Source organism: Piliocolobus tephrosceles, chromosome 13 (genome assembly GCF_002776525.5).
Source record: "Piliocolobus tephrosceles isolate RC106 chromosome 13, ASM277652v3, whole genome shotgun sequence".
NCBI lineage: Eukaryota > Metazoa > Chordata > Mammalia > Primates > Cercopithecidae > Piliocolobus > Piliocolobus tephrosceles.
This window is the reverse complement of record NC_045446.1, coordinates 67,343,249-67,356,259: the sequence shown is the minus strand read 5'-3', so window position 1 is coordinate 67,356,259 and position 13,011 is coordinate 67,343,249. Positions and strand designations below refer to the sequence as shown.

The 13,011-nt window shown below is 57.3% G+C and overlaps 1 protein-coding gene across 3 annotated transcripts in view; it reads right to left on the bottom strand.

Moving 5' to 3' along the window:
• Positions 1–13,011, bottom strand: part of MYO7A (myosin VIIA) — an 87,294-nt gene that overhangs the window by 8,853 nt on the left and 65,430 nt on the right. For 2 of the 3 annotated variants that reach the window (XM_026446992.2, XM_026446991.1), the window contains exons 32-41: positions 11,943–12,113; positions 8,902–9,019; positions 8,084–8,210; positions 6,885–7,054; positions 5,075–5,265; positions 3,856–3,980; positions 3,065–3,222; positions 2,052–2,205; positions 671–826; positions 88–193 (exon numbers count right to left, since the gene is read on the bottom strand). In XM_026446992.2, coding sequence (XP_026302777.1) covers positions 88–193; positions 671–826; positions 2,052–2,205; positions 3,065–3,222; positions 3,856–3,980; positions 5,075–5,265; positions 6,885–7,054; positions 8,084–8,210; positions 8,902–9,019; positions 11,943–12,113 — 1,476 coding nt within the window. Of the gene's footprint in view, positions 1–87; positions 194–670; positions 827–2,051; positions 2,206–3,064; positions 3,223–3,855; positions 3,981–5,074; positions 5,266–6,884; positions 7,169–8,083; positions 8,211–8,901; positions 9,020–11,942; positions 12,114–13,011 lie in introns of all 3 variants that reach the window. The other variant, XM_026446990.2, reaches the window with a different exon arrangement.

Below are 13,011 nucleotides of genomic sequence, written 5' to 3'. Positions count from 1 at the left end.
GGACAGGCTTAAGGCTGCCTTTGGTGTCCACCCAGGAAGCCCAGCCCTGTCCTGGGCACTGCAGACCTAGAAGCTGGCGACCCTCACCTCGTCAGTGTCGTCAGGGAAGTAGACCTTGTGGAAAATCTGGGTGGTCTTGTGCTGGATGGCCTCCACCTCTACCAGGTGTGGAGGGTACTTCCGGGACCCATTTCTGAAAAGGTGACAGAGGCAGCAGGGAGCAGGTGCGTGGGACTGTGGAGACCAGGGGACCGGGACACTTGGAGGCAGACAACCCCAGTTCTGATCCCAGCCTGCCACTTCCTATGATGTGACTGGCCACTGAGTCTCCCAGAGCCTTGAGCTCCTCATCTGTAAAATGGGACGATGGGTGTGGAGGGGCCCAGCAAAGTGAAGAACGCAGTGCCCTTGGAGAGTATGAAGTGGGCCCTGGTGTCTGTGCCCACCGATAGCCTGGGAGCTCTGGGCTGAGCACTCTTGAGCAGCCGGACTCTCCAGCTGCATCCCGAGCAGCTGCGGGGCCTGCACCTCCTTCTACCTGGCAATTGAGGTACCCCAGGGGTTGACCCAACTGCTGTGTGGTCCTCATCCCCAGGGGGCTCATTCCACAAGCCCGGTGTGGCCAGGAGCCCGCCCCAGTGTCTGCCCCTGCCCCTGGTGGCCGCTGTACCTCAGGGCTTTCTGGAGTCGCTGCAGGCAGTCGATGGCTAGTGGGCAGTGCTTTCGGGACTGCAGGAAGCGCTGCACGTGGGGCAGGAGGATGCTGCTGGGTGGGAAGAGGCCCGTGCACAGCCAGAGCAGCTCCCAACCCCGCTCCTCGCTGTACCTGCAGGAGGAAGCACGGGCTCCAGCAGGGGCAGTTGCCCTCGGGAGTCACAGGACCTGTGCACCTCCCGGTGAGGGGGCCACGCACCCCTCAGCTGCTCATCAGAGGGGCACCGTCCCTCCCGACCCTTAACCTGTCTCAGGACCCCTCAGCCTACCTACAGACCCCTCTCCCTGATAGCCAGATGCAACCAGTGCTACCCAAAGTGTGCTTGGCCCACCGCACCAGGCCACACACTGCTACCAGTCCACGTAGGGATAAGGGCCTTATGACACAATGAAAAGCCACCAGTTTACCATGCCCTCTGCTTCAGCCGAGGCTTTTTGTTTCCATAGCGAGACTTTCTCCATGAAGGAGGCAGTGTGATTTATATTTTGGCAGAAGCTCTTTAATTCACCTGTACTTTGAGTGGCAACGAGTTAGACCAGTCCCACCCCAGGCTCCTTCAGCGACCACTCTGAGCTTCTTGGGTCTGACAGTGGGAAGTTTGGAGGGCTTCTAGGAGGAGGTGGCATTTGAACTAGGCTTTGAAGGATGAAGCAAATTACGGCATGCAGAGACGGGGCTGAAAAGTTTTCCTGGCTGTGGGCACAGCATGTACAAAGCTTTGGCACTGTCAAAAGAGCTGATGCGTAGTTTGAGGATGGATTTGTGGAAGAGATGTAGAGGGTGACACAGCTGGGGAGGAAGGCGGGGGGCTGGGTGTAAGGAGAGAGGGTGGAGCTTCTCGCAGACTCTGAGAGGAGCCGGTGCCTGACTTCCTACTCCTGCCTCGGGTTGTCCCAGGGGGAGGAGAAGGTGGCACCCTTTGGGCATTGGGCCCAATACCCAAACCCATGAGAGTTTTCAGCCAGTGCTTTCAGCTGACAGCTGGCCCAGCCTGCACCAGGGAGGGGACACTTGACTGAGCTGGACCTGCAGGCAGACAGCAGCATCTAGGCAGGGGAGGGGCATCCAGAGGAGGCTCCAGCCAAACAGGAGGAGCTGGGGCTGTTACCCTTAGAGGACAGACTCAAAGGAAGACAGCCACCACCTCCCAGTTCCTGCTAGGCCTTCCTTGGGCCTTGGAGCCAAGCTAGGATGTGAGGGGGCCCATGAGCAGCTCCTGGCTCTGTGTGAGGAAGGACTGCATCCAGGCAGAGCCAGCGGCTGTCTCAGGAGGGAAAGAGCTGCCCGTCACAGCAGGTGGGGTCTGCCCCTCATCCACCCACCGTGCCTGGCTCACCTGATGTGGTTGTCGGTCAGTTGCTTCAGGATCTGCACGTACGCCTCGTCCTTCAGCGGCTCGGCTTTCAGGGGACCCTCAAAGATCTGGTCGGTGAGCTCGTTGACAGAGCGTGTCCTCTTGGACGGGTAGTCGCCCATGTACTTGAGCACAGGTGGGGACTGTCAAGGAAGGGCTTGTGCCGAATAGAGGGGCACTGGTCTGGGGTCTGGAGGCCCCACTCCCCACAGGGCCTGCATCACCTGAAGCTGTGACCCTGGGCCCTCAGGCTGCACACTCACAAAATGGGCGTGATCTGCCCCACCCTTTATCCTCGCCTCCTCACAGCCACCAGCCCCGCATCCCAAGCCCTCATAGCAGCTGGGACGGACTGCCCAGATCGCCAGTCTGACCATGCCACCCCTGCCCAGTGGTTCACCCTGGCCTTGGGACATGGCCCAAGCTTCGTCACAGGGCTTGGGAACCCTGCCTAAGCCCAGTCTTCCCATCCTCTCTGTGCTGAAGCCCCGGAGCCCTGGAACAGCCCTGCTCTGTGTGCCTCGGGGCCTTGCTGCTGCTCCCTCTCTCTGGAACACTCCCCACCCCTCTCCCCTTTGCCTGGCTAAGTCCTACGTAGCCTTCAGGGTTCAGTCTAGATACCACTTCCTCCAGGAAGTCCTCCCTGCCCCCTCCAGGTCACATGGGTCAGGTCACAGCTGCCCGGTCCCATCTCAGCACTGATCTGGATGTGTGTATGGCCCCATGAGGCCAGGGGCTGGGCTGGTTCCTGCTCTACCTCCATGCCTGGCCCAGCACAAGGCACCAAATCCACCTGGCACCCAAATGACAGGGTCAGAGGAGAAAATGAGTGAGGCAGCCCCTTGCATATCAAAAGGTGCAAGGGAGGGGGGTCCTCCATCAACCCTCCCCACGCATGCCCAGGCCGCAGCAGGCCCTCAGGAGGAAGGTGGTGTGCAGATGAAGGCCCTGCCCAGTCCCTGGCTCCGCTGGGTACAGCCCAGTAGCATGGATATCAATGAAGGCCAGGCAGGCCTCCTGCGAGAGCTCCTCACTGCCCAGGAGCTTTTTGAGCAGCGCCTGCTTGAGCGGCTCCCGCGTGTGGCTCCACAGCCGGTCCTTGCCTCGGGCCTTGGACACCATGACGCGGCTCAGCGTGTGCTTGGGTGGGGGCCTGCCACAGCACAGGGACCGTCAGCAACGGCCCCACTGCTGGCAGCCCCAGGGAGAAACCCCCAGGTTGTGAGACCCCCACCCCCACCTACCCCCTGTGCCCAGAGGCTGAGGGTGAGCACCAGGCCCTGCTCTTCCCTGCCCTGCATGTGACCTGAGGCGAGTCACTGGCAGTCACTGGGCCTTCCTTTGTCAGCTATGAAACAGCGGCGAGAACACCACGGGCTGTGCCCCAGCCTCCCCCACCACCCTGCGCCCCCCTGCAGAGCTCAGTGCACACCGCCTCCATCAGGAAGCTTCTCACCGCACCCCCCACCCCCCACCCCAAAAGCATCCTCATCACAGTGCTGGGCACGCAGAATCCCAGCTGCCTGCTTCCGGCCCGCATCCCCACCAGCACCGAGTCTCGAATGCCCAGCCTGGGGCAGGTGCAGTGACATCTCTTCAATGAAGGAAGGATAAGATGAGACACACAGGACGGGTCATCAGACAGAAACAGCCCTCCAGCTCCCTCTGACCCAGGTCCTGCTCACAGGTGGGGGCTTCACAAAGTATCCCCAGCACACAAGCAGACGGTAGCGGAAGCCTGCAGCTCCTAGCCCTGTGACTCCCATCCTTCCCCAGGAGCCATCACCTGAAGTAGTCGTAGGAGAACTCCTCCAGCGTGTAGGGCTTGGCACGCACCTCGGGCTCTGCCGTTCGCAGCTGCAAGAGCCGGACGACGTCCTGCCGCTGGTCGGGAGTCATGGTGACCAGGGCCTAGGGGCCAAGAGACAGGGGGCTCAGGTCAGTGTTTGGACGAACGGAGGCAGGATGGTGCACTTCCGGGTTCTTCTTCACCACCAACTCTTCCCATGTGTGCGAGAATGCAGCTGACGCCCGGGAAGGTGCAGATTAATCAGGCATGCACCAGGTGATGTCAATCCGAGGAGACCAAGATTTACCTGGTGGCACCTGTGGAGCGGCCCCCCTCCCCCGACATGCCCATGCCCCGCCTATTGCCCTTCCATTCCTAGAAATGTCGCTCCCAGCAGATGCGCTGGGGGTGGGCTTTCTCAGCCCCCACTCTTGTCGGGACTGTATTAGAAACCCCCCCACCTTCCCCCAGCTCCGGTCCCTGAAGCTAGATGACCAGGAATAAATTTTTTGCTTTTAGCCTTGCCTACTCGCTGGTTCTTTTGTGCCCACTCTGGTGGTCTTAGAAAAACAAATCAGTCAGCTGTCCACCTGCAGCCACCAGGATCAACATGGTATATACCCTGGAGCCTCCTGGACTCTGGGAGACTCTTTAGGGGGATGGACCCCAAGCCCCATTCTGACCCTGGGAGCCCTGTTCCTCCTTGGGGTCTCTGAGGTCCCTGCTGCCTCTTTTGTGCTGAGCTGAGGGCCCTTCCCTGGGTGTCCGATGAGGTTGGGTCAGTCAGAAAGCCTGGACGAGGCAGGGGGACGTGGTGTGAGAGCTGCCTTGTCCACTGAGCCTGGCTCAGGAGCCACCGGGGAAGCTGGGCTGGAAGTCCTCAGAGCTGCTCTCAAGGGGGCTCCAGAAGCAGCAGGCCCCTTGCCAGCTGTGCCCCCACTGCCTGTTCAGACAGTGCAGGTGATACACCTCTCTCCAGTCCCCACCCATCTCCGGCCCCACCCCTTGGCAGGTCCTCATCTGATGCCATTTCTAGGCCCCTCCCCACCTGGCACAGGTTTGAGCACTGCCCCAACTTTGAATGTGTGGTCCCATAAGATCCCAAGATCATCGTCACAGATGCACTAGACCATTAACCCATTGTACAGCTGTGGGAAGTGGACGAAGAGGGGTCTAATGGCACCTCCCACTCATCTGCCGCCCCCAGGCCACATACCACAATCTCCCGCGGTGGCATGGTGACAGTGGGCATGACGTACACACAGTCGGTGGGGAAGTCCCCACGCTGCTTGGTCCTCTCGTTGATGCCGTTGGCCCAGCCTGAGTTCAGGACCTGCTCACCCGTGTCGTGGTCCAAGATGATGAGGTCTCCCTTGGCAAAGCTGAGGAAGCCTGACTCCTCGCCTGCTGCAGAGCAGAGGTGAGTGGGACCACGGGGGCAGAGACAAGCTGAGTTGGAACATCTTTATTTGGGTTGATGATCTATAAGCCACTACTTCCCACAGAAGAACTGAGGTGCTGTCACTCGTGTCTGCCCACTTGCCACTCTGCCTCCACCTTGTCACAACTCTCCATACAAAGACCATCACCAGAGTGGGCTACTCTCCTGCTCAAAAGCCTTCTACGGCTCCTCGTTGCCCTTGGGAGGAAGCCCCACACTCCTAAGCCTGTTGTGAGTGGGCCTCCCGGACTCCCTCCACCTTGCCCCTCCTCCCTCACCGTGCCTGTTTCCAGCCAAACCAAACTGTTTGCAGTTCCCTGGACAGGCCAGCTTTCTCCCACCTCTGTGCTGGCATCACGTTCAACTCTCTGCCCCCTACGCTCTGCTCACACGGGCTTCCTCCCTGGACCCCAGTCTGCTGGGGCCTCTCCTCTGGGCTCCCGTGGCTCTGGGCTTCCCTGCTTACTGCACTGTCACAGGCCTGTCACTGTCTGCTTCCCAGCCCACTCCCCGCTGAGGACAGGGTGGGGTCAATTTCATCTCTGTCTTCTCCACACTCTGCCAGGGCCTCGGTGGCCTCCGGCACAGTAGTTGTTACTGCTGTTACCACTTGAAGATGGTGGGTATTTTGAGAACACTGAGGAGGACCCTGATCCAGCTTGGAGAGCTGACAGGAGATGAATATTGAAGAGCCAGAAGACGGGAGGGAGAGGAGGTTCCCCACAGACCCCAGACTGAAGGCTATTTGGTCTAGTTTCAGGGGAAGGATGGAAACAAGACCCTAGCAGCCTTGAGTGCCAAGGCCACGGGGCATGGTCTGTGATATGGTTCAGATATTTGTCCCCTCCAGATCTCTCTGTTGAAATCTGGTCTCCCAGTGTTGGCAGTGGCCTCGAGTGAGGTGTTTGGGTCATGGGGGTGGGGCCCTCATGAACAGCGTGGTGCCGCGCTCACAGTGATGAGTGAGTCTCTGTGAGAACTGATGGTTTAAAAGAGCCTGGCAACTCCTCCTCTCTTCCTTCCTTCTCATGCAAGCACCCCTTCTCCTTCTGCCATGAGTGGAAGCTTCCTGGGGCCTTCATTAGAAGCAGATGCTGGTGCCATGCTTCTTTTTTCTGTTTCTTTTTTTTTTTTAAGAGATGAGGTCTCACTCTTGCCCAGGCTGGACTGCAGTGGCATAATCATGGCTCACTGCAGCCTCCACCTCCTGGGCTCAAGCAATCCTCCTACCTCAGCCTCCTGAAGAGCTATGACTACAGGCACATGCCATCACACCCAGCTAATTTATTTAACTTTTTGTTGAAACAGGGGTCCCATTATGTTGCCCAGGCTGGTCTTGAACTCCTGGCCTCAAGTGATCCTCCCATCTCAGCCTCCCAAAGCTCTGGGATTGCAGGCATGAGCCACCATGCCCAGCCAGCACCATGTTTCTTGTAATGTGTGCAGAACTGTGAGCCAAATAAATCTCTTTTCTTTATAAATCTCCCAGCCTCAGTATTCCATTATAGCAATGCAAATGGACTAAGACAGTCTGCACAACACCCTGACCCCCAGTGCCAGGCAGCCCATACCAGCAGTCACTCACCGGGGTTGGGGTTATCCTGCAGGGCCACAACATACTTAGATCTCTTCCGGAGCCCCTCTAGGAAGGTGACCACCAGGTCACGAATGTCCTCAGCATTGCTGGAGGTGAAGGTGTATTCGTCCCCCTTGATGGTGGCCAGTGTGAAGCTGGGGGCTGTCGTTTTTGCTCCCCTGCAGGACCAACACGGAGAACAGGGCCCCGCCGGGGTCAGTCCTGCCCAGCCTGAGTGAGGCGCAGCACAGCCAAGATCAGAGCAGCCCAGTGAGAGCCAGACACGGCACTCCCTGAAGGAGACCAAGGCCAGTCGAATCAGACATGCCCCAGCCAGTGGGAGATGTGGCCCAGCTCAGACACATCGCAGGTTAAGTCAGAGCTGGCCTGGCCAGAGTCAGGCATGGCCCAGAGGGAGACCACACTGGCCCGACCCACTTCTCCTTTGCCTGTCTAATTCCTACTCACCCTTTAAATCTCAACCTACATGCCACTTCCTCCAGGTAGTCCTCCCTGCCCTCCCACAGCCCTGATCATAGCATGCTTTAAAATGGCCTATTCAATGTCTGTCTCCTCTCTTGACTGAAGATCCAAGAGGACAAGGACTATCTTGTCACTATTGCATCCTGTGTGCCTGGCATGTGTCTGGTCAGAGCTGGACACGATCTGACTCCAGCCCATATCAGACATAACCCAAAGACACTGCTACAAGCCCCAGATGGTGGGGGAGGGAGCCACTGCACTGCTGGGAAAGCCAGTCAGTCCCAGCAACACCCCCACCACCACCATTCCACCTGTGTGGCCGTGCTCTGCAGGTTACAAAGAGCTCTCCCATCTATTATTGCATTCATTCCTCACCACTGTTATGCAAGAAAAGTATTAAGACTCCTGCTTTAGGAATGAAGACATAGAGTGAGTGCTACCCAGGCCCCTGAACCCCAGGTCAAGCTCTTTTGTACACACTCGCCTGCCCCTGCCTGTCCTGACAGCCCAGTCCTGTCTCAGAACAGCCTTAATGTGCTGTAAAGCCCACACCCATCCCTCCACTAGGAGGCGCCAGAGGGGTCTTCACAGTGCGGTACAAACTGCCCAATCACGAGCAACCAGGCAGGCCACTTCATGTCTCTTCACTTCCAGTGACCCGCGGGGAAGCTCCGGCCCCTCTCCTTCCCCTCTGTCTATCTGCGTCTCCATGCGGCCCTCCTCACCTGCTGCTGGACACGGCCATGATCTCTGGGAAGGACAGCTCCAGAAGTACCTGCTCCTGCTCATCCACAAAGTACACGCCCGTCCAGTTGACAGCCACGATCACGTCGTTCTTGGGGAGGCTGGGGCCTGGGGTCGAGACCAAGGCACTGAGAGGCAGGCCTCCCACCCCTAGGCCCAGCCCTTCCCAGTCCTCCTAATGGCCAGGGAGGTGGCAATACACTGATTTCTGTTTTACAGATAGGGAAACTGAGGCCCAGAAAGCACAAACTCGCCATGTGACAAAACCCAAAGTGCAATAGGAAGAGAGCGTTGAATTGGGAAACTGGTTTGGGTCCCACTCCTGCCATTGGTCTTTGTGCAGCTTTGGACAAGTCCCTGCACGAAGGTGGGATCTGGGGCGGGGTTGGACTGAGACCCAGGGTTCCCTCCGGCCCTGGTACTTGGTGGTTCTGTGAACAGCAGCATCAGCACAGGGCCTGGCATAGAGCAGGTACCCAGTAACGGCCCGAGGACGGCTGAGCCAGTGGCCTGTGTGGGCCACCCTGGGCCACCCTGTTCTGTACACAGTACGTGTCTTAATGAATCAATCCTCACTCAGTTTTTCAGTCTTATGCACCACCAAGCACGTAAGATGTGCCATGGAGTGGCTACTGGGTGCTGGGGAGGCAGGACCCACTCAGCAGCATTGACCAGAACAGACCAAGCAGCCAGCAGGCAAGAGTTCCGCAGACGGGGGCCCCTGGCTCAAGCCGTTTCCCTCCCGTTGTGGACTGGAGCTACCGAGCAAGGGACTGGGAGCGTTGCAGGCTGGGGGTACCTGAGAATTTGTAGGCTTCATAAAACCTGGAGAAGAGTAAGGGCCACTTAAAGCGGGCATAATTGACCACATCCTCTTTGACCTTCTGGGCATCAGTTCTCCTCTGGGCATAAATCCCCTGGAGGGAGAGAGGGACAGAGGGACAGAAGACAATGTACAGGTGAGTTTGCTCTAAAAATCAGCTGCTGCTGCCTTCTAGCTAGGAGCAGCCTGGGGCTCCTGCACCTCCTGTGCATCATGGCCTTGCCCTGCTCCCATCTGTCTGCAGCCACCCTGTCCCCACCCTTCTCATTCATCAGCATCAGCAAGCACTTTCGAGTGCCACCTCTATGCAGGTGCTGGGGCCCAAAGTCAGAGAAAGCATAGCTGCCCCTCCAGGGAGTTCCCAGTTCAGCAGAGACAGGGAAGCAAGGATTCCAGCCAGAGCATGTGGGAGGCCCAAGGCCCCGGGTCAGTGCAGACTGCAGACTACAGACTGGAAAGAGAGGGAATGGGGACACAGCGTGGGGAGCCAGGTCCTGACGGACTGTGAGTGTAGCCACAACTGCAAGAAACTGATCTGGTGAATCCGGGAGTTAGAAAGATCAGTGTGTCAAGGGAGAACTGGACCCTGGAGGTGAGGTGATCTGTGGGGGGTGCTGCCGTGCTCTTGGTAAGATACAGAAGCACCAGCATTGTGTTTCTCTAAAAATACTTCCCCAAGCCCTAGTGAGAACTCTGGGGCTCTGGGGTAGCATTGGAGGGGTCAGAGTGAAATCCTGGTTTTATAGTATGTAGACACAGGAATAGGTAAGAGTGGATGTGTATGCCAGCTCACAGACGGCCCCATCTCCACCTATGAGAGAGCCCATGATGGGTGCCATCCTGAGAGCAGTGAGAATTCAGAGGCAAAGGGCTCAATGTCATCAACCCAAGCTCAAATGACTCAGAGAAAATACATATGTAGGCAGAGAGACAAATCACTGAGCAAGTGTGGCTAGCATCCAGTGAATCTGGGAAGTGAAGTGCACACAGCAGTCCTAATTTTTTGAATGTGCAATTTCTCCATAAGTTTGAAATTATTTCAAAATAAGATGTTTTCAAAACACCTCTGTTATGGACTGAATTGTGTGCTTCCTTCCCCCACCCACCATATTTGCATATTAAAGTCTTCACCCCCAGAATGTAACCTTATTTGGAGATAAGATCTTTTTTTTTTGAGAAGGAGTCTTGCTCTTGTCCCCCAGGCTGGAGCACAATGGCACAGTCTCGGCTCACTGAAACCTCTGCCTCCAAGGTTTAAGTGATTCTCCTGCCTCAGCCTCCCGAGTAGCTAGGATTACAGGCACCCACTACCACACCTGGTGAATTTTTGCATTTTTAGTAGAGACGGGGTTTTGCCATGTTGGGCAGGCTGGTCTCGAACTCCTGACCTCATGATTCACCCGCCTTGGCCTCCCAAAGTGCTGGGATTACAGGCGGGAGCCACTGCGCCTGGCCCAGAGATAAGGTCTTTAAAGAGGTCACTAATGAGATCTTTTGGGTGGGCTGTAATCCAATATGTCCGGTGCCTTTTTAAGAGGAGGATATTTGGACTCAGATGTGCATGTGCACACGTCACTGTGTGGTGACAGATGGAGAAGATGGCCATCTGCAGGCTGAGAGGAGAAGCCTCAGGAGAAAGCCCCTGCTGACACCTTGATCTCGGAGCTCCAGGCTCCAGAACTGGAAGGAAATACATTCATTTCTGTTGTTGAAACCACCTAGTCTGTGGCACTTTGTTATGGCAGACCTAGAAAATGAACAATGCACCCTCCCACCCTACAAAAACTGTGATTCACAACTGTCCATTCTAGGAGGGCCTGGCCCAGGGCTCCGGGACAGATACTCTGAGGAGCTTCAGTCCAGGAGAGACCCAGCTTAGCTGTGGGCTCCAAAGGGCAGAAACCGTGTCTGTCCCACAAAGGGTTGTGTCTCCAGGTCCTGGTGCCCAGCACATGACAAGTGCCCAAAATAAAATGAATGCATAATAATAGCGCCCCACCCAGGACGTACCACATGCCACAATGGCAGTGAGCCCCGAGGAGGCCCTCACGGAGGTGGGGGTGTAGGCTGCAGCTGTTTGGAAGGCAGCTGGACAGGCTGCAGTGACTGCCGGCACGTGAGGGCCAAGGGAGAGGAGGTGCCTGAGGATGAAGGGCAGGGCTCTCACATGAGGGACAGAGGGGTGGCAGGGAGGAGCTCCTCCTCTGAAGTGGGGTCCAGGGGGATGAGGGCCTCAGGGGAAGCAGGCTGGCGCAGGGGGCACTCAGGACTCAGGGAGAGGCAGAGGCTGGTGGGGAGCTGACTAAGAAGGCACACGGTCAGGTGGAGGGCGGCACAGGGCTCCCGGGTGAGGACGGAGGCCACGAGGTGGAGGGGTGAGACCGCGGGCCTGTGGCGCCCTCAGACTATGGAGCCCTCGACTTATGTGCAGGGACAATTCTCTTGCACAGCCAGACCATGGAGATGAGGAGGCCCTGGGTCCCCTACCAGCAGCCAGTGGTCCCACCTTCTCACCGTCTGGATAACCCTGCTCTACTTGGGCAGGCTCTTAGCTTGGGAGGGAACCACTCATGGCTGGTTATGGGCCTGGGCTCCAAGCAAGGGGGTCAAGGGGGCCTGTCCCTAAAGCTCCCCTGGCAGGAAGTTGGGCTGGAGTTCTTTTAGGAAAAAGGAGGTACAATTCCTAAAGCTCTGTCTAGCATCCACCACCACTCCTAAGTTGCAGCTCTGGAAGCTGTAGCACCAACAAATGGCTGGCACAAGACCAGGAAAGGGGCCCCAATACCCATGGCCCCACAGAGGCTACAGGGTTAAGTCTGACCCCCTCTGTGTGCCTGGCACACAGATGGCAGGAGAATGAGTGAGCTGATGTCCAGTGAGGAAGGGCCACCGGGAGGCGGGAGGTCAGGTGCCATGCCATCTCCCGCAGCCCCAACAGACAGGTTCAGATGAGGACTGGGACCTCCTTGGTTGTTCAGGTCCACATCCTTTCTCTAAGGCTCCTCCCAGCCCTTCACCTTCTTGTGGGCGGCAATGGCCAGCTGGGCCCACTTCTCCAGTGTCTTCAGGGGCGTGATCTCGCGGTCGGGGATGTAGGTGGGCACGAGGTTCAGGAGACGCTCCAGGATCATCTCAGAGCCATAGTCCACAAAGTACTGCTGGGAGGCCAGCTCAGCCAGGTCGTCCTCCTAGGTAGGGGGAGGCCTAGGTCATGCATTGGCCCAGGCCCCTCTAGGAAGCCCTTCCACACCACCAAAGGCTCCTGGCCCTGACTCCTGTAGCTCTCAGAGCCTGGCTTTTGGGACCCAGGCTTCTCACTGATTCACCAGGGAATTCTTGTCTGCTCAGAGGAACCATGAGCTCCCCAAGGGCAGGGCCACACCCTCACCTTCTCCTGGGTCCCTTTCGCACTGGCATGGAGCTGGACTTCGCCCAGGGGCACAAAAAGTGACACAAAGAAAAAAGCCAGCCCATCGAGCAGCCACTGCACACTCAGCCCTGTGAGACAGTGACCTTAGCTGACAAACAGCAGAAGAGGAAGCATCTGCCCTAGAGAATGGGAGACACCTGGGGTCTGCTGGAGGGGTCAGAGTGAGGGGAGTGCCTCACTGTGACTGCCTCCATCACCATCGTTAAGCACTTGGGGGATAGTTAAAGTGGTTAACAGCTGGCAGGATCTACTGTAGAGGGTTCAGAGAACCAAGTGGCCATTGGACATTTGCCCCTTCTCTGCCTGGCCTGGTACACAGCAGCCCCAGTGATGCCTACCTAGGGCTGGCTCCCCAGGGCTCCAGCAGCAAGGGCATAGAGAAAGGCTTTTGGGGGCCTTGAAGGCAATAGATATTTTCCAACCAGTTTGAAATATTTCAGAATTTTAGCAACTGATGTGGCTATACTAATGCGCTCTGCCTGAATATTTGCTTACCACCACCAGTACCACCACTATCATCCCCACTGTCACCAACAAAACTACCACCACCTCCACCATCACTACCAACAACACTATCACCAACATCATTACTGCCTCCACCATCACCACCACCATCACCACCAACACTGTCATCACCAACACCATCACCACCAGCA